We start from the raw sequence: 20,750 nt of genomic DNA, 5'->3' as shown, positions 1-20,750 counted from the left end.
TTCTTGTCTCTTGTTTCTAATCTCTAGATTCCATTGCGGTGAGTTTGTTTGGCGTGTGTATGTGTGTTTATAGCAAAGGCAGCTTCTCAAAACATCCATCCTCCCCTCACCACGTATCCATCACACACTTCCCATGATAATCCCTGTTATTGTGTGGGTTATTCTGTCAGTGTGTGTTAAGGCTGAAGAGTGTCTGTGATGGAATGTGGCAATGTGGTCATGCTTCACACACACACACACACACACACATACACACACACACACACGGTTGTCTCTTTGTTAAAAGGATGACAACATTTCCTCTGGGAGCGTAAAGTGTGTGTTTTTGGGTTATGGGAGGATTACTGTGACATCGTCTGTTTTCACAAATAAAAGGGTTTGCATTTCTGACACTTTTCGCTATCTACATAGAAAAGACTTGTCGATTAGTCAGCTGTGAATAACTGGCACTTTACCATAGTTGTTCAGATTATTATTTTCCAATAGTATATGAAGCAAGAGCTATATCAGTCCAATTAGTTACGAATAAGCATTTAATAAAAAGGATTACAGTATTTCATTAGGTTGCAGTTTCCAGTTCTATATTTTAATATTTGGCTTATTCTATTCAGCAAATATAACAGCTGCTTGAAGGATTAACTGTCATTTTCAAAAATAAAGCCCTCAAGATTTTTCTAAGAATCGTTGGACGATTGCCTTTTAAAATTTATTCAATAAAAGCATTGAATAGTAATAATGCTTGAGGTAGACTTTATAAAATACAAAATTCTGACCCTAAAGACAGCCCAACAATAGAAACGTCACACCACATCTCCCTCCATGTTTCTTTTTAGTGGTTATTGTTTCCTCTTTCTCCCATCAACTAGCACAGGTCATTAAACCAGATTTACTGTCGTCACTCTCACAGCCTGTCACTTTTCCCTCTCTCATTCGCCCAACACTTCAAATTATATTCATAACCTCTCTTTGTCTAACTGTTGCTCTAACATTAAAATTCTGCAGCATCGAACACAAAAACACTTTTATGAAGTGATTCTTTTGCGTGCTATTAGAGAGAGCCAGCACACCACTTTGAGACTTTTTTTTTTTGGGAAGATTTGCTATGCTTTTGCGTAACGCTGGTAGATTGTTTATAGCATAGTTGAATTTTTCCAAGAAAGCAAACACGCGTTAAATTTTTGAATACATTCCTTTATTTACATTCGGCCATCTTTTTTCTCCATCAGAACACTGTGTCAAAAGACAGTTCCAGCCTTGAATCATGCACAGAGAATATCACACTTGATGCGCTTCTGAATTTTCACACTGATCTCCATTTTTTATGACATTGTTAGCTCATCTGTTCTGCAGATTGGCACTTATGACTGGAAAAAAATGAAGAAAAAAATACAGACTTGAAACAGATAAGTTGTCTTGTTTTTAGACATGTAACGATATGATAACTCTCACATCCACAAACATAAGACACATTTTTTTGGCCATTGACCCACCTCGAGAAGGGGATTTCCATAACATTACCATTTATCACACCAGGCTGGTTTGTGTAAATAATGTTACATACACTAAGATTTATTTAACTATTTTCCATATTTTCAATTTAGTCTTCAACCATGGCCAAAAGGAATAATAGGCGAGTATAAATGTGATATGTGCACAATATATACAGTTGAACCTCAAATTATTTATACCCTGGACATGTTTTGACTGGAAATGACAGGGGAACATGGCAAATGACCGTTAAACAACATTAAACATATTGTACGTTTCCATCGGGGTTTTTTTTCAACGATTTGTTTTACCCTAAGGATCATCTTAACATCTAGCCAAATTGGACTAATTTTGAACATGGAATGTTTTCCAAACTGAATAAAAAAAAAAAAAAGAGAGAATAGCATATAATTTCAATTATTATTTCAATTACATTTTACCATCAGTTGACTTCATTGTATACTTTTTTAGCTTAAAGACCCACTTTAACAGTAAGTATGGCCAGTGAATGAATCATTTTGGGCATTAACAACATGTTTAGTATATTTAGTGTGTTTGGCAACATATATACAGTTATCTTTTTTTTTTAATCCTAAATGCATAGTAACCTTTAAACATCGTAAGGCTTAAATAAATACACATCAATAGCTGAAATAAATAGACTTTGATCCACTATGAGAAAGAAAATAAGAAACATTCTGATGTTGTACTCTCTGTATAAACACATCGAAAGGCCAGTTTATCAAACATACATTAGCGTTTTTGCGGTTCCCAGGAGATTACCTCCAGTCTGCCTCTGCATGTGGAGATAAATGACTTTCACTTAAGTCAGCCAGCCATGAAAAGGTCCAAAACCTCACACAGTTTATATCCTGCTACTCTGTTACATTATCTCCTCCAATTTGGCATACATTGAACACTGGGAAACAAATTGCTCAGGAGAAGGAGGAGGGGTAGTGAAGCATCGAAGCTGCTGTAGTGATGTTCAAGATTTTTTTTTTTTAAAGGTTAATTTCTGACACAAATCACTCTTTCATAAATTTATATTTGTACAAACATTTAGAGCAGAAACATCTCAAGCACCATAGAGAAGAATATAAAATCATGTAAAAGACATGGAGCCCAGCAGAAATCACCGCCTCTGAATTTTTATCCCTAACTAAAGTCCTCTTTAATTTTATTATATATGAATACATTTTTAGAATATTTGTTTGCACTGACAGCCATAACCACTGCTACATTTTGGAGGCCATAATTCCTTATTCTAATTTCTAGACTAAAACTTGCAACTTTGTCCCGGTGATATTGTAATACTTATCTAAATAGAGGCATTGTTCAATTAAATGTAAGCTCTATTTTCCATGGCCAATAGCTCTCAGTCCAACGTTGTGTCTCTGAGGTTTTCACATCAATGCAAAGGCTTCATGATTCATTGCTGATCCGTGACATAACGTCGAAAAAACTGTCATCTCGAATGAAGCGCAGACGCAAGACGCATAATGTCCCCAAAGTAAAGCCGAATGCGGTTAGCATCTCGACATGGTCCCATTGCCTTCCATTAGTATAAAACACACACACACTGACAAGTCATTAAGTTTCTTTACAAATAGAGCCGTACGACACGGATACAAATAACAGACAAGCGTCGATCAATGGATGCGCCGACGAGAATGAAACATTCCTGGGCTGCTTCGTGAACACGGAAAAGCCATCACATCATGAGCAGCGCAGACGTTTTGAGAGTAGAAAGTCAAGCTCAACATGCCACCAAAATAAATACAAATTTGCTTCTTTTTTTTTAAAACACTGAAGTTCCACCACATATTTGGTTTCTTTTTAGTTTTATAAATAACCTGATTCCATTTGTTCTTTTTGTATTTTTACTTAATTTAGGTGTCTTGGCCAATGTCCTCAACATGTAAAACATCTTGTATGAGAAGTGTTTGAGTTAGAAGCTTGACGGCGTGGCGCAAAACAAACAAATTCATTTTGTCAGGTTTGTAGAGCGCTGCGGTTTTTAATATTCTGCACACGGTACAGTGTTGCCTTGAGATACGAGTGAAAATACAATGAAAGAAGTTTCAAACTTTTTAATGACTCCGAGGGGATTTACTGTCAAACTAAATATAAAACCAGCCGAATATCACAGAAGATAATGTCTTTGTCGAAAGAAAGAGACGCAAAATCAACTATGACATTGCATTTCATGGTTTTTACTATATGTACCTATAAAGTACAAGAAAATAGAGTGCTATTTTAAAAATTAAACCGAGGCTGGAACAGATTTATGGCATTTCGATATGGAAAGAGGATTTAAGATACAACCTTTTTTGAGTGGCTAAGGTGGTCTTAAAGGAAGTAAATTAAAATCTCAAGGCAACACTGTTTGAGTTTAGAGACTGGTGGATTAGGCTCTATCTCACCTTCGACCATAACAAAGACAAGCACTATAGACAAAAGATTGATAAATCATAAAAGAGCCCCACATATGGCTGAATCCACTTTTTTATGGCAGCTCAGGTGTACTTGGCGGGGGCCTGGCTCCCACATAACTTGAACCCACACAAAGAAACACATCGCATTTCCAGATGGCGATGAATCCATCAGAGATGCTCATCTTTGTATATTTTCCTATGCTAGCACCATACTGTATGTGGACAAAAAGTCAAGGAGAGTCTTGGTATTCTTGAAGTGTTAACAAGGCACTTTTTCTCATTGAGTTTATTTATCCTTCTGACTGCTGACTACTTCTTGGTCTTTTTTAATAATTGAACAAAGGGGCATGCTGGGAGCCCCAATTTCTTGTTTTGTACCTCTGTATTACAAAAAGGATGGCAATATGGGTCATTTGCCATCAGTTGGTTGTTTGAAAGGTTCTTGGTAAACTGCTTCTTCAGCTGTTTTGTCCTTCCAGATGAAGACAGGCTCTCCCCAACGACCATTTACCTATTGTATATCTTCAATTGATTCATCCATCACTTGTCTCGCTTACCTTCACGTGGAGAAGAAGTGTAGAAGATTGGCTCAGTCCATCACAAGAACCCTTCTTTCAATTATTCCAGACGAGAAATATTTATTTGGCAGAGGTTTCTACAAAAGGTGTTCAGCCACCTCGCCGTGCATCTACCGATGTCTGGATGACACGTCAAAGCAAGTGATCATCATGAGGTGAGCTTTGCAGAAGTTCACTCTATTCTCCAGTTTGTCCGTCACCGTCTCCAGAGCTTCCAAATATTCCAGCGAGTCCACCTCGTAAACCTGCTGCAGCTCGACTGTATGAGGAGAAGAAAACAACTTCAGGTTCAAAGTGAGTGACTCGAATTCCTTTAACAGTAAGTATGTTGAGATCTGATGAGCGTCAAACATTTTCATGCACATCAAACCAATCAGCGATCCTCAATGAGTGTTGCATCATCACGTTAAGTGCTACTTTGTATTGATTTGCAATGACTCTTATCAGTGGAGGCCATGTTTTTTGCACCACTTCATCTTAGTAATGAGGCTTTTATGCACTTTAACCCTGCTGTAATGTCCCTCTTTATGTGATTGCACTGAGAAGCTTCTGGCAGGGTCCCGTCACGTTCTTAACATTGCCATCCTCATTCATCCATGGAAAAGCAGCACATCCAGTTTGTGAGCCCTGACGTTGTTGCCCTCACATTGAACCCTCATGCAAAGTCCTATACTGCCACATTCATCACACCTCTCTGCCCAAGTATCTAATTAAGATTCTCTATTGAGTTGTCACCCATAATGTTAGCTATGTGGTTGCTGTTAATCGCTTACAATGATGAGTGAGTTCATCATCACAATTTAAATGATCTCCTTGGAACCACTGACTCGCTGGACTGCTGCTCTTCATGCGACACATGAAGGCGATGTAGCTGATGTCAGAGCAAAATTTTCACTTCACTTGCGTATGTTGATAAATATTCCATTTGCATGCAGCAGTGCAGCTAAATGCCACATCACCGTGTTTGCTTTGAAAGCTAGGCTTCACTAATTGAGCCATGTCAGAGAGCTTTCACTGCATCTGAGGGATCTTATTGTTCAGAGAAGTCAATCAGCAGAAGGGAGAACAAATTTCAAATGCATGAAATATGCCATTCAACACAGTATAGGCAGACATCATCATTAAAACTGTGTGAGAAACTTACACTCGGTGGTCCATGTTTGAGGCTCCAGCATCAGGTGCTGTTTGGTTTGTTCCAGCTCTTTCTTCAAGCACTGGTATTTGTCTCGCACCTCGCTGATGCGCTGCTGACGGTGCTCCAGAAGGCGAAGCTTGCCACTGACGTAAACCTGATAAACACACAGCCAGAAAATGAGTGCACAATCTATTCAAGTACTCACATACTTTTTCACAAACCCCTCAAGAGCTCTGTTGTCTACTGGGTGGCACCGAGCAGCCAAACAGGCACAGCTGAAATTTAAGTGCTTCTCAGAAGAAACCTACAGAGAAATCTAATTTCATGCTTTCCTTTCTGTCAAACACTGCCATCATTTCATGTCAGATTAATGTGTGGCAGCTAAACCCTCAACTATAAATTGTATTTGGCATTCAGTGTGGCGCATTTGCCAAAAAAAACAAATAGCCTATATTACGTTAAAATATTGTTTGTGTATAATTGATGTCGTTTTTCGTCCCACCTTGGTCTCCACCTTGTCCTTCCTCCTCTGCAGGCGCTCGACGTCATCGATCTCGTACACCTTGATCTCAAAGGCCTCCGTTGTGGCGGCTCCCGGACCTCGTAAGTTTGCAGAGCCGGGCGGCCCCAGTGGTCCGTCCACCCAACATGCCCCCGGGCTGGAGGAGGAGGAAGAAGAGGACGTGGCAGCCTGTTTGGCCGAGCGGTGAGGAGACGTGGAGGAGTCCAAGGTCAGTGCCGGAATCAGACGGCGACGCTGGAGACCTAAATATATATAGAAAAATGTCAAAGATACCTTGGAGCAGACTTTCTTGACAGTGAGCAAGCTTTCCAAAATGCCAACAAATTCACCTGCCAGGAGGTGATTCTGCACTCCGGTAGCACAACGAAAAGGTTATTCCAATTTATATCGATAATGAGACGCGCACTCTGCTGAGCTGCCTGTGTCAAAGCTGATTTGACACACATATCCATTGTCATGCTCAAGCAGTGGCCTGTGATTTGGCAGCCATAATAAAAGCTCCTGCGTAATGTGCTCGTGAATGTAGATTCATTATAGCCAGCAGCAGCAGTTCCCCTCTACCATTTCACACATGATTGGTCCAGGTCACCTTTCCTACCTGACTCCTTGTGCAAGCATATTTCCTGAACACACTCACACACACACACACATTTTATTTCTACTTTCACTGCTTTTGACACCCCTAAGACTACAGTTTGTCACTTTTTGGACTTTTACGGCTTTCAATCGATGGTCTAAAGTACTGGTCGCAAGTGCAATTCTTTGTGCTGTTGGAATTGCTGAGTGAGCATGTTAGCGTTGCTCTTAAGAGGATGCAAAAAGTAAGACTGATACGTTTGAGAGGTTAGAAAATACGGATTATTCAAAATAGTTGTACTTTAGCAAGTGACAAATGTAAAAATATGAATGTCAATAAAAATAATAAGGGCATGTAACTGAAGGCTCGCTTAAAAATTACAGACCCTTAGAAAGGCCAATTTCTAATCCAATAATCTTTTTGTAGATACAAAAACTAAACTCTAAGGGGGCATTTTTTTGCACAATTCTGCTAACAAGCAGTCAAAGACTTCACCTCCTAAGTATCCAGTATTGCTCCTGCTTTTCTTGTTGCTCTTGGAGCTGCGTCTGGAGGAGGTGGTGGCTGAGCTGTGCTCACTGAGCGAGTCTTGAGCCGAGGAAGTACTTCCTGTGTTCTCGCTGCTGTCTCTTAGCATGCTCTCGTAGCCGCTGCTGCCTCCGCTGTGGTAGAACAAGGCCGTCTTCCCCATGGCCGGGGGCAGTTCGCCACTCAGTACGCTGCTGTTAGATGTCAAAATAAGACCCGTTTTTAGAAAATAGCACATATATATAAAAAGAAAAGGTTGACCCTGCCAATGCACTCTGAACTCAAGGTGAAAGGTCTTTAACACGAAGTTCAGTATGACTGCACAGATACCTGTTGTCGCTGGCATGGCCACTGCTGCATCGATGCGGTTTTCTCGGAGCAGTGATCTTGCTGTAGGGAGATGGAAGGCTTTGGACTGCTGGTGCTCTTTCCTCCACTGTGCCTCCTCCAGCAATACCGCCCGCTACCAGTGCCCCGCCACTGCCATGTCACAAAACATTGTCAGTTAGATCTCTCTATTGCTACTCAAGAGAAAATCTTTGATAGGTTAAAACTGGCCAACCCTGCCCCTGCAGTGACTTTTTCCTCTGCTGGATCAGCACCTCCTCCCTGGGCATGATTCCTGGAACGTGAACCGCCACTTCCTTGGAGAAGCTCTGAGATACGGCCGTTGACAGCCCGCAGGGGAAGCTTGGCAGCCAAACTTCCTCCTCGACTGCGGCTCAGAGACTGCGTAGACCACGATGCAGGAGAGGGTCCCTGCTGCTGCACAGGAACTTGAATGCTGCTTTGTGGCTGTGGAAGGAGATGCAGAGCTTAGTCTGAACGTGAGCATCTGGACATAAGTTTTCGCCTTCTCTAGGTCCTTTTTGACTGTTTGTCCCAATCAGTAAATCACAATTGTAAGTCAAGGTCATACCTTTCCATTTGGGGGAAGGCTAGAGCTTCTATTTGAGGCTTGGCTCAGAGACTTGGTAGAAAAGCTGAGAGTCTTGGTGCTGGAGGCAGACAGACTTCGGGCTTTGGGACTGCTGGTCATTAGTAGCTTACTGACAGCCGAAATTTTTGAATGACCACTTGATTTGGCAGGCGACTGCGGAGCACTACATGTACCGGGACTACCTCCAGCGCCGTTTCCGGCACGAGTGAGGCTGCGACCGGTACGAGGTATGGTACCATCTCCCTTTGACCCTCCCCCTCGGAGGCTTTCGGCCCTTTCCAGGGACAAGCAGTCATAATGGTGCGATCCACTGTTGGCTCGACCAAGAGAGTTAGTTCTGCTCGCAAGTTGCTCCAGCTTTGCGCTAAAGAGTCTACTACTGTCGATACTGGACCCACGCTGCCTGGTGCCACATGGATCATCTGTAGAACTGCTCGGTATGGAGACCTCATGGATGGGCTGGTGGAGTGGACTGGCTGCCCTGTTGCGTAGGTCAAGGCTGGACTTGCGTACAGGTGGCAAAGGTGGCATCCCTCCCTTCTTGTGGGAGAAAAATCCTTGTTTTCCAGTCGAACCCCGGCGGTCGAGTGTGGCACGTGGACTGCAGGGAGTTGAAGAGGTGGTACCAATATTCCTGTACTCTGTTGTGTTATCTAAACCGTCTTGGCGGTTCAGCCGATGCCAGGCACGAGGGAGACTGGCAGTTCGATGGATTTCTGGTTTGTAGTTATCAACCAAGCATTCTCCTTGAGGAAGACTAGTGACCATCTCACAGCCATCCACCACTCTCTTGAAGGAGTCTGGAGATGATATCACCTCTGCGCCTGAATTAGAGCCACCATGATCTTCAATGGCTGACAAAAGAATTGAAAGTCAGTTATTCACTTTGTAATCAACATTCCACGCATAATTTGCTTCATTAATATTATTAATAATCAAAACAGACTTCTCCCAATATTGAACTGCAATATTAGTTAAGTTCTTGATTTCTTTTTGAAAGCTAACAGGCTATTTCTTGCCTGGTGACTAATCGACTGGCCCATAAAATTTTAACAAAGCAAAACTCATTTTGTGAGTAGTCGAGGCAAAACGGGTATTTTCTCACCATCCCTGCAGAATTTCTCAATGTTTCCATTTCCAGCTGCTTCAATCTTCTGCCCTGATTGGCTCTTTGGATGCTCCGCCTCCCTCTTCACTGGCCTGACTTCTTCATTGGGCCTCCCATCCTCCATACCACGCATCAGCCAGGGGTCCTCAAAGCTCATTTCACTGAAAATGGAAGCTAACTGCTCTGTGTTAAATTTTGTTGGTGAGGAGCAGATTATTGGTTGATGCACAGCCATCTGTTTGATAGCTACACAAGGGTGAGTACTGGTTGGGTTCTTGAAGGTAGAGAGGTTCCCAAGTGCTGTCAAAGACTGGATGGTCGTTTTAGCCATAGATGGAGGCATTTTTCTCAATCTGTCCTTGGTTGGCATTCCCTTCTCCCCTCTGTTTTCTGACAGCGCTCCTTCTAGACTCCCTCTTCTAAAACGTCCACGGCTTCCGTTATCTCCTGACCCATCCAATCCCAAGGAAATTTGGTTGGCTTCAGCCAAGGCTTCCCCTTGATGACTTTGAGACTGGCTGAAGCTGTGAAGTGAGTGATCACCCTCACTGCACGCACTTAGATCACTCATCCAGGAGGAGATAGGGGTCATCACTGAGACAATTGTATCCCCGTCCATGCGGAGCTTGGCCATTGCCACCTGTAGAAGAATTTAGTATGACCACCATATATATTTTATTAGCTTTTCACAAGGTATATTTCAAACCCAAATATTAAACGTGTCAAACACACCAACCTCTGCCATGGCGACAACCTCTGTAACCTCAGAGCTTGTTGCAATCACACGAAAGCTCTCTGCAGCTCCATCCTCTACAGGGCTTGTGAGCACTCCATTGGCCTGGACGTCCACAGAGCAGCAGTCACTGTTGAAGCTGATAATGCTCGGTGGACGACAGGTTAGACGCTGCGTCATCATGAGAGCTGTGTCATCGAGTGCCTCGTCATCTATTGATAGCTCCTCACACAGCAAGTGATGTCCAGCTAGTCCTGCAGTGGTCATGTGTGTTTTATTTCAGATCTTCCCTTCAGTTGTAAAAGCCAAAAAGTATTTCACTCACCATCCCTGTGTGTATCCAAGGGTATCGGAGGGACGTCATCATCACAGAGGGTTTCTGCAGAGCCCAAGCTGGTAGACAGGGATGGAGTCGGATCTTTGACTTGTGGACTCATACCAACAGGAGATGTTCTGGACAGTGGACACTCAGTGGAGGAACGACCGCTGTCTGCGGCCAGACTGTCTGTATTGTAGAAAACACATTGAATTTATTTAGTACAGCCCTACCATTGACCGGCAACCAGTCCTGAGGTAACTTTCTATACTGATAGAAAAACTATGACCATTTGAACTTTTTAGTATGTGAATTTTCTACTAAATCGGCTTGTAATAAACACATATTCGGAAGATGTGTGAAAAGACATACTGTCTGAGGTCAAAGCTTCTGTTGCTTGTTCATCCTGAGTGTGTGAGGACAGTGGAGATGTTGCTGGTATCACTCCCTTCTGAGTGTACACTTTACACCGCTGAGACGGGGAGGACGGAGGCCTGAGGACACCCAGAAGTATTACCACGTTTTCAAAAATGAATACATTCTCAATGTTATTGACTGTATTTTGCTTCTTTTTTAAAATTGAACCTCACCTGTATTCTGAAGTTTTCGTCAGACTGGCAATCCCAAGGCGCGGTGAACCGAGTGGCCTTGCTTTCCCCTCACTGTTAACTCCCATGGTCACACTGTCACGACTGTCCAAATGAGATTGTTTTTTTTATAAAAAAAAAATACCTTAGGTGAGTTAATTGAGTACACCTCAATGAGAACAATTATAAAAGGATAATCAATCAAACTATAGTTTGGTTAACATTGGTTGGTTGTGATTGGAGTTTGAGTAGTGGTGATTCAATGTTGTCTCACCTATCATGTTGGTGTGTGGTCTTGGGCCTGTGCAGAGGGTTCGAGACGTTGCTTCCTGCAACAGTCCTACTGCCAGACACGAGGGTGGACCCGGAACTCTGTGTCAGACTGTGGATCATGGTCCGAGCTAGCTCTGCCTCCTCCACCACCTCCTTTATATCTTGCAGCTGCTCATCATTTGTTTTCCTTCTGGACGTTTCTGTTGAGGAGGAGGAGAGCTGGACTGCACCGCCTGCAGGAAATTCATTAGTTACTTTTGGTGTTGGATAATTATCAATAAGATGAGGAAACAGAGGAGAAAAAAAAGACTTCAATGGCCCTATTTATTTGAATGCAAATAATTCACCTGTTTTGGCCTCTGTGTTTAATGGCGCGGCAGATGCATTCTTAGCAGGAGCGATTGAGTCTGTAGAGGGGAAACACGGCTCTTTGGATTCTTGCTTGCCGACCGAAACCTCCTCAAAGGGAAACTTTGCCACCTGAGCAGAATGAATGTCAAACAACATTTAACGTTAGATTGATAATACTCTTAGTCCTGTTATCCTTTTCTCGATTTTCCCCCAAGCTGCTGCACTTCACTCAAAGTCTTATGGGCTCCCACTGTATGGTGCGGTATAGATTTGGGCAAGTAGACTGAAGTAGAGGTGCTGCCCAGCTTGGGTTACAGAAAAATATAATGTTGCAGTGAAGGTGCGCTACTCAAAATCTTCCTACACTATATCCGAATTTGCAGGGTGGCTTCGGTGTAATATGACGGTACTCCTCACCTCCTCACTGCCATCAATGCAGTCTAGTCTCTCCTGCAGCTCAGCAAAGGTGTTACATTTTAGACACTCAGCCCCCTCCTCGGGCACGGTGGCCAACGGCTGTCCGAGTATCGATTGAGCGCACTGGGCCTGAGCTGTACCGCCTGGTTGATCCTGGCTTTCGGGTTCAGGCTGCACCTGCTGAAGCAGATCTTCAGGAATCAGTCATCTGATCATTCATGTTGGATCAGCACCTAAATGTCATTTACCTTCTGGACCGCCTGACTTTGTAGCGTTTCTGATTTTGCTCGTAGCAGAGCGGGAATTATAGGGACGATTTCCGGCGGACCCTCGTTGTCTGTCAGCTCTCGATCTGATACCGCGGCCCCGTTGGGACCAACATAGATGACGGTGTCACATGACTGCTCGCTACTTGAGTATTGCTCGTCCTGGTCACTGGAGAGGCGCAGCAGCGGCACGGTTGAGTTGGGGTCACCGCGGTGATGGAAAGGCCTCAAATGAGTGGGCCGACGCATGCGACCTTCTTCACAGGAGCTCTCTCCTCCAGACGAGCTGGAAGTGTATTGCTGAGGAAAGATGATGATGACAGGCAGACAGTAAATACTATTTTTGTACAAGATTACATTTTTGCTTCTCAGGAGAGTGACAGAGAAAGAAGGAACAATTCTATTTCTGAGACTCGTCACCCAAGAATGTGAAATGTCTAAACAGTGTTATCGCTCATTTTATTATCCCAATTTAGGAACAGAAAACGTTTGTTCTTTGTTCAGATGACAGCGATTGAATTTTGTGTTTATTTTTGGACTAAAGTTGGATTTTGCATTTTCTGTTATTTTATTGATTCACTTTTATTGGGAGGTGAGCACTGATATTTCATCCATCTATCTAAAAACTCGAATACATTTAAAAATGTGTTTGTTTTTTTTTGTCCAACTGCACCGACACAGATAAATGAAATACAATGTCATCCATCACATATCAACGGACCCCAAAATATATTTGCCTCTTCTATGAAATCCACTAATATTGTGTTAGACTACGGCGCCACAACTTAGACCTGTTTTTAGCTGATCAAAATCGAGTCTTGATTCTGTCACCAAATTGTCAGGTGCATGTTATAGAAAATGCCCTCAGCTTACCAGTCCGCTAAATTCCAAAAGATGAAATTGTTCCAGTTCTCACGCCAGAGCTCATTGCTGTCTACATAAACAAACCCCCAAAATTTCTATAAACATTTTTCTGAATAGCAAAGAAAGGGCACTGTGTGCATTGCAAATGAAATGAATGAAGCAAATGTTTTATTCACTCACCACGGTGACCTTAGTTTTTTTCTTCTTCATGCGTAGGACGCGGGACGCGATCTGGATGGTGGAAAGGCTTTCCGAAAAATCCGCCGGCGAGGCCGAGATGTGAGCGATCATGGTGGTGCGGCAATTTATGTTGCCTAGCGACTCCCTCAGCAACATGGTCAGCTTGCTGTCCCTTGAGACAGACACAGAAGACAGCACACGGTATGGGCTGGATACGTTGACGATGTCATAACAAGGGTTAATAATAGCATCAGTCACAAATATTTTAAAATAGTAGATTGCGCTAATACATAAGAGTTGAGAAGCAGAACAGATTAGAAAGGCAAATTTAATGCTAATATTCTGTTCTATATATGGATTAGTGCAAGCAAGCACAAAGGTTTTAAGAGAAGCACTGCGGATATTAAGCAGTCTAATATTGGAAGTTTATCTTTCTCTTAGGAGATTAAACTTGGAGACTGAAAATACACGGTGTGTTTAAGAAGCATGCTACTGAAGCCCTTCATGCCTTTTTTGGCGCGTATACAATTTGTGTGCCATGACCATACATCTCCTGCCGTTATCCCTCTTAAAAAAACATGCATCCTGCGGGCATATCTCTTGAAAATACATTTGCATTCAAACACATTCGTCTTGACCTCTTCTCCTTAACCCCCACTGCTTACTGCTCCAGGGTTAAACCAATCCATCTCTCTCCTTCTCAGAGTGTGTGTGTTTTATATCAAGTACAATATATATATATATATATAACATTTGTAAATACATGAGTACAGGAGACATTGAATGATTGATTTCAGTCTCTTCTTGATACTTGTACTGGAGTACATTCAATCCAGCTCTTAAATGGATGTGGTTTCCTGTCAAAGACGGCAAAAGCCTCACCAAACACATTCAAAATGAATTGCCATCACGTAATCCCACACTATAGCCTTGAAGTGACACGTGCTCTCATGAGGTTTGTGGCGTATAAATCCCTTCCCGATCCCACATTATCTTGAGCCACCCAAAGTAAGAATCCATCTTCAATGAGCTTGTTTTACCATGTAGTGTTGGTGATTTAATTAACCCAGCATGGCGCACAAAGCCTCAAAAAGAAGGAAGGAAAGAAGGAAGGTAGAACAAGGACAGAATTCAGGGGAAGGTAGAACGAAGGAGATTTGCATAGTGTACAACCGCTAATGCATACTGACATTTTTGGGGTTGTTGCTCTTTTTCCCGTTTGTCCTCTGCCTTTTGTTTACCTCTCTTCAACTGTTTATCTTTCTCACTCCTTGTAGCTTTCATCCCAAAACCGCAGTGATGAATATGCAACAGCAGGTGTTGTTTCTGACACTGACTAAAACCTTGGAATATCAAATGCCACTTTTCTTTCTTTATGTCACTCTGGCTCTCTCGTTTATTCGACTGTTAACCTTGTACTGAAATACCTCAACGTTTCAGGCCTTCACAGTTATTGCAGTACATTAAAAATATATAGAGAGAGATTCTTCTTTTTTTTTTACTTGCAAAAATTGTTCATGGCCAACGTAAAGGCTATGGACTTGATGCAGTATTTTATTGCTTGACTTGGTAAGTAACATCCATTTTCTACTCGTCTTCTTGAGCCTGACCCAAATGAGTTTATTTTCCGATCGAAGCTTACTTGTACGGGATGTGTTTGCTCCCGTTGACCAGGGCCAGGATCACGTTGCCGAGGGCTGACAGGGAAAGGCACAGAGGCGCCGAGCTGGGCGAAGAGCTCTCCTTGCCTTTCCCGGCCGTCCCGCCTCCGAGGACACCGATGTCGCAGCTGCCCAGGTCCAGCAGATGGAGGCGACTGCGACCTCCAGACACTTGCAAGGTGGAATAAAGGAAGAAGAATTTTGTAGACGTGCAGGGGAAAGTTCAAATAACATTTGAAAGCAAATGTTCAAGGTCCAAAAAGTTTGAAAATATTTTCGTATTTGATTGCTGGAAACATAAGAACTCACTTCCTCCCTTGCCTGTCTTCTCCATTCGGTACTGGTAAATATGCAACGTAAACAACATGTGTGAATTCCTGTGGTCTTCTTCAGTGGTGTCGGGACGTTGGCTGCTGTGGCGGGCCGCAATGGCCGCGTCCAGGAACCAGGCCGCCTTCTCCGGTGTCGGAGCACGCAATTCGGACTGGTTCTGGAGCTGCGGTGAGTGAGAGAAAACAAGATTGATCATTTAAGAAGGCACAGCCAGACAAGAAGGGTGGCTAATGTATTGATGCACACCACCCAGCATGTGTTTATACGATGGCCATATTCAATTAACACCTTTCTCATGTGCATGGTGTGTGTATATGTGTATGTGTGTGTGTGCGCGTGCGCGCTTGATTTACTGCAGGGTATCATTACTGATGAGATTATGTCAGATTAGTGGGGGATTACACAGATGTTCTTGTATGACACCCCCTAATCCCATATAGCATTGGGCACACACACACACAATTTTATTTATACTCTGTTTCCCACAAATAGTTAACAGGATAATTGCAATAAATAAAATTCTATGATTAAATGATCTTGATCTGTCCGTGCTTCAGCAGATTTGCAATCTCTGGCTTCTTCTATATCTGCCCTGTGATTGGCTGATTCCCCCACACGCACAATGCAGATACACAAACACATACCTATGCACGTATTGTACACTCACAAGTTAATACAATGTGTTTTATATGTTGCATGTTTGTACCTGCATGCCACAGATGGGGTCCTCGCACAGATAGACTCCAGGAGACTGTCCATCCTGTAAACTGCCCGTAGCTACCTCAGAGAGTAAATCCTTCAGGTTCTCCTCTTTGCCCCAAACCTTTCACAAGCACACCCATACAAAGAAACAGTAACACAGCTAATTATTGATGAGCAGGCATTACATCTGATTACATTTAAAAAGTTTGTTTGGAGTATTTAGAAAACCAAGTCAAAGACTAACCTCAACTGCGGACACGCGGACAGAAAAGCGCGCCCCTGTTTTCTCCCTCCTCTCATTGATGAGTTTAAAGAGCCAAGAGATGGCACAAGGGATAATACCTAGCGTCTGCAGGGAGTCATGGCGGCCAATCATCGTATAAGATTTGCCTGGATCAGACACGACAGACAGTGTGTGAAATTCAATGCGTATGAAGTGTGTTTTTCCCCTTGGGCACACACACAGACCTCCTGTGGCTGTCAGGAGATCAGAATGCAAAAAAAAAAAAGTATGACACCCTCCTGAAGACTTATAAGGCTGTCATGTGAAATGTGTCTGATTTGTTCTGCGACACAATAGAGGATCAAGTCCTTGTCAGCGGCACTGTAAATTTACTATGTTCTCTCTTTCCTCCTGTTTCCTTGAGAGTTGTGACTCACTGTCACAACATGAATGTATTTGTCACATAAAGAAAAGTATAACAATAATCTTGTATGAGTAGGTTTATTCAGATTTTTTATTTAGTCATGAAATATCTGCCAATTTTCCTCTTGTTGAAAATAACTACCGTAATTTTCGTACTATAATTCGCACCGGAGTATAAGTCGCACCAGCCATAAAATGCCCAAAAAAGTGAGAAAAAAACATATATATGTATATAAGTCGCTCCTGAGTATAAGTCGACCCCCCACCCCCCCCTCACCCAAACTATGAAAGAAAACGCGATTTATAGTCCAAAGATTACGGTAGTCCACCTCAAAACTTCAACATATCAAAGGTTCATAATCAAATGAGAAGCCATTCAAGGGTATTAGAAGGTTTTTTTCTTTACAAAGATAATGCTCACTTTTGGTGGACATGTCCTCAACATCCTACAATTTGGGACTTGACCATAGTTTCTGCAAAAGGGAATCAGTTGCATTCCTGAAGGTCCTCCAATAAATTTAGTCACACTTGGACTTTTAGTCATTTCTCCATGTTCGTCGAAAACTTGACTTTATGAAAGCAGACTGTGTGAGCCGCCGTGTGTCTACAGCCAACAGCCACAGAGCCCGCCATAAATGCTCAGTGTGTTACTTTCCCTATTTTAATTAGTGAAAAAGTTAATGCCCTTGTAATGCAGCCTCATTACTATGGATGGCCGTAGGGGGACTACATCAGCACTCGTCTGTTGTTACGGCCGCTCCAATGAGGGAGGTCGGCATGGTGCGATATCACCTCGTAGAACAGGAATATTGATTGAAACAGCAAAGCCTACTGCTGTTTGATGGACTTGTCCGTGATATAAAATGACTCACTTATCATTTATCAAGTACAATTGAGCAGTGACAAGCACAAGTTCGTCTCTGCGTGCCTTGCACATATTGTCTTAACACGGCCGGGCTTCTGTTCGAGAGGAGTAATTCTCATGGGAATCTTTGTAGTGGTACAGGAAAGAATCACTGCCCAATTACAATTGTAATGACATTTTAAGTGCAACACATTTCCAATTTGTATTTTAGAACTGTTAAGGCCTGCAACTATTTTATCTTGGTCGTGATTGCGGTACATGAAATCTTTTAGAGGGGACTTCAAGTTTCCTAGGAGTTTCTAGGCTTTGATCGCATGTTGGTTGTGACATGTTTTAGTTTATAGTGAGAGGTCCCGACCCTTTTAGGATTGCCTTCAGGAGGATTAGGTAGCTAGAGACAATGCAGGCCCAGAATGACATACTTATCCCCTTCTTTCTTTTTTTGTTCTGATCAATGAGAGCCAGCCAAGGCACATGTGTGTGCGTGCGTGCATGTGTATGTCTTACCCAGCTTGGAGTGTCCAAAACAGAAGACACATCCATCTGCTCCATTCACTACTGACTGAATCACCTCGGCAACCGTTCCCGCGCACACTTCCGCCTAGCAACAGGTAAGGCAGGACAATCATGAAGAACCAATTAGAGCTGAAGTCAAGAGACTTTCAAAATCTGATGTTGGGTTAGCATTTAACACTTATGTTGCAACATAGAAAAATGGAGATTACTCGGCAAGCCCAATTACCTGTGACGCATCAGGGGGGAAGGCGGCGTCAAAGGTAAAGATCTTGGGAGGGACCTGGCTGGCCGCTGCTCTTTTCTGGGAAGCGGTGCTTGCCGTCTGATTGGTTGACGGGTCCATGATGATGATCTGTTTCTTCCTCAGGTCCACTTTGAGAAAAGAACTGGACTCGGCCACATCCGACTGAGACGCTGGACACACACGCACCATCACTTTCACCTGAAGAAGAAACATCATTAGGTATTAATCATGAAAAACTATGCTGTAGATACATGCTCTTGCCACTTAGATATATAATGCAAATATTAAATATTTAAAGGTTTTATGGACTAAGGAGATTATGAAGACAAAATGTGAGGCTACACACAAATTGGCTGTTGATACTATGAGCCACTCTGAATTCAATATATCCCCTAATTCTTTGCCACGCTTCTCTCTCCCTCCACACCCCTTCGCTTCTATTTGCCTAATGTCAAAATCCTCTTTTAGCCGCATTTCCATTCCTCCCACTGCCATCTCAAACTGTTAGCAGCCTCAATTTAAGCGCTTGACAGCTCCCATTGTTCGCTTTGATAGCAGAGGCCGCAACACGCTGCATCACTTCAGATTGCAATTTATTCACTACTTTTTTTCCCCCTAGCACATCAGGTTTTTGTTCTATTTTCATTTTTGGTTTTTAAGTTCGACCTAAAGTTTGTACATGATGAATTTTACCATTAGGTTGTAATGTTTCAGAAAAGAAATCCCACCTGTTGCTGAACATAACCCTTAATTCATAAATATCACAAGATAAATTCCTATATTACATATTATGATGAATATTTGAATCAACAGCATTGAGAATCAAGAATCAACAATCATTTCCACACAATTACGATCAATTATAATCAACCATTACGCCCCTGGCTACCTCCTATGAATAAAAAACATTTTATTCATTTTTAACACGTAATTCCACGACCGAGGGACAAAAACAATAAGGGAGCTGAACAAGGTCACGCTTCAGTGAGCAACCCCATCTTAAATGACAACTGGGTTATGAAGTGTAAAAGCATAAAAGCCTCTCTGGTGCCTGGTAACTAATATAAAAATATATTATGTAGCCCATGTTGTAGAAAGGGGGATATAAAATTCAAAGAGGTCTTAGCGCAGAGTGTGTTGCTGTTTATGTGCACATTCATCTCTCGCTCTCTCACTCACATCTAATAACATATTAACAGGCTTTCCTTTGGTTGCATCATTAAATGACCATGGGCCATTTAAGAGAGTTGGTTCAATAAACTGTGTGTGCACGTGCCTATGTGTGTATGGCTGTGTATGTTTGAGTCCCTCCCACATGAAAATAATTATCAATTTTAAAATGTTGCTTCACGCTCACCTGTGAAAGAATAAATATGCAACCTTGGTGACCCAAGTGAACTAAGCAGTGGCTCTGTGCCAGGTCAACACTCTGCACGTCACACAAACACACACACTCCAACACGCACTTGAATTCCACATGCCCTCTCGTGACCCCAATAAAAGAGCCCATCACATCAGTGAGAGCCTGGGGGAAGGATTTTACTATTGCATGCTTTACAAGGCGTAACTCATAAAATCTTCCCTCCTCTTGAGAGCATTTTCTCTTCTCTTGTCTGAGAGTGAGTGAGTAAATAAATGGTGTATACACTCCACGAGGCCACGAAGTATCAGGTCCTTTCAAATTGGGAGATAAATAGCAGTGAAGAGAAGGGCGAAGATGGATGTGTTCGAGAAGGCTCCACTCAGCAGCCACAAAATTAGGTACACCTGGATAATCCAATGAAATCCAAAACCACCGCTGCAGAAAAAATGCTGCCTTGACTCGAGTAATGAGAAACACTTGCTCAGTACTGTATCCCACCGGGCATTTTTGTTTAATTAAAGGAGACATATTGTGGAATTTTCCACAAATTAAAACGGTTCCCAAATGTCTTTATACGCTTTTGACAAAATATCTCAACAATAAAGAATTATCAATCTCTTTAAATAGCCCTGTTATTAGGAGGGTGGTTCTGTGATACGCAAATGAGCAACTGCTCACTCTGCTGTGTGCCAATAATGGTACAACTTTGTGTTACCATGACGGCGATCGAGGATAACTCTTGAGAGAAGCATGGCTGCCTATATAGCGAAATATGTTTGAGCCACAGTCTGAGTCAAGTTTGAGAATTGTTCTGGTGTACGTTAATGATGTGTGTGGTGGTTTTAGTCTACAGCTGCATTCAAATCTTGCAAGCAGTTTCAACACGACAAACTCCGCCTTTGAGTTTGGTAGAGATGTCACAACGTCTGCCAGATCTGTTTCTGTGGGTGCGTTTGGAGCAACTTCTGCCACTTGATCTTTTGTCAAAACAGTTGGTGAGAAATAGCTTCTCAGAAACACAAATCCAGCAAGTGTGTATAGGCCAGCAGATTCATCCATCTTCTAAGTCTTTCCAAAGACATTAAATGCCAAATAAAGCCCCGCACTGACAAGTACGAATC

At 42.5% G+C, this 20,750-nt stretch overlaps 1 protein-coding gene across 2 annotated transcripts in view; it reads right to left on the bottom strand.

The window, feature by feature from the left end:
- Positions 1-4,611: 4,611 nt before the first annotated feature.
- kif26ba (kinesin family member 26Ba) overlaps positions 4,612-20,750 on the bottom strand; it is a 58,153-nt gene continuing 42,014 nt past the window's right edge. For both annotated transcript variants that reach the window (XM_061276131.1, XM_061276130.1), the window contains 23 exons: positions 18,249-18,464; positions 18,014-18,107; positions 16,240-16,385; positions 16,000-16,116; positions 15,270-15,456; positions 14,942-15,131; positions 13,300-13,471; positions 12,238-12,555; positions 11,990-12,169; positions 11,569-11,701; positions 11,223-11,454; positions 10,952-11,053; positions 10,734-10,855; positions 10,371-10,550; positions 10,049-10,299; positions 9,310-9,952; positions 8,184-9,058; positions 7,827-8,059; positions 7,595-7,744; positions 7,232-7,458; positions 6,139-6,401; positions 5,646-5,790; positions 4,612-4,760 (listed from right to left, as the gene is read on the bottom strand). In XM_061276131.1, coding sequence (XP_061132115.1) covers positions 4,612-4,760; positions 5,646-5,790; positions 6,139-6,401; positions 7,232-7,458; positions 7,595-7,744; positions 7,827-8,059; positions 8,184-9,058; positions 9,310-9,952; positions 10,049-10,299; positions 10,371-10,550; positions 10,734-10,855; positions 10,952-11,053; positions 11,223-11,454; positions 11,569-11,701; positions 11,990-12,169; positions 12,238-12,555; positions 13,300-13,471; positions 14,942-15,131; positions 15,270-15,456; positions 16,000-16,116; positions 16,240-16,385; positions 18,014-18,107; positions 18,249-18,464 — 5,325 coding nt within the window. The remainder of the gene's footprint in view (positions 4,761-5,645; positions 5,791-6,138; positions 6,402-7,231; positions 7,459-7,594; positions 7,745-7,826; positions 8,060-8,183; positions 9,059-9,309; positions 9,953-10,048; positions 10,300-10,370; positions 10,551-10,733; positions 10,856-10,951; positions 11,054-11,222; positions 11,455-11,568; positions 11,702-11,989; positions 12,170-12,237; positions 12,556-13,299; positions 13,472-14,941; positions 15,132-15,269; positions 15,457-15,999; positions 16,117-16,239; positions 16,386-18,013; positions 18,108-18,248; positions 18,465-20,750) is intronic.

This window comes from Syngnathus typhle, linkage group LG4, assembly GCF_033458585.1.
Source record: "Syngnathus typhle isolate RoL2023-S1 ecotype Sweden linkage group LG4, RoL_Styp_1.0, whole genome shotgun sequence".
Taxonomy (NCBI): Eukaryota; Metazoa; Chordata; class Actinopteri; order Syngnathiformes; family Syngnathidae; genus Syngnathus; species Syngnathus typhle.
This window is presented reverse-complemented; position numbering and strand designations above follow the sequence as displayed.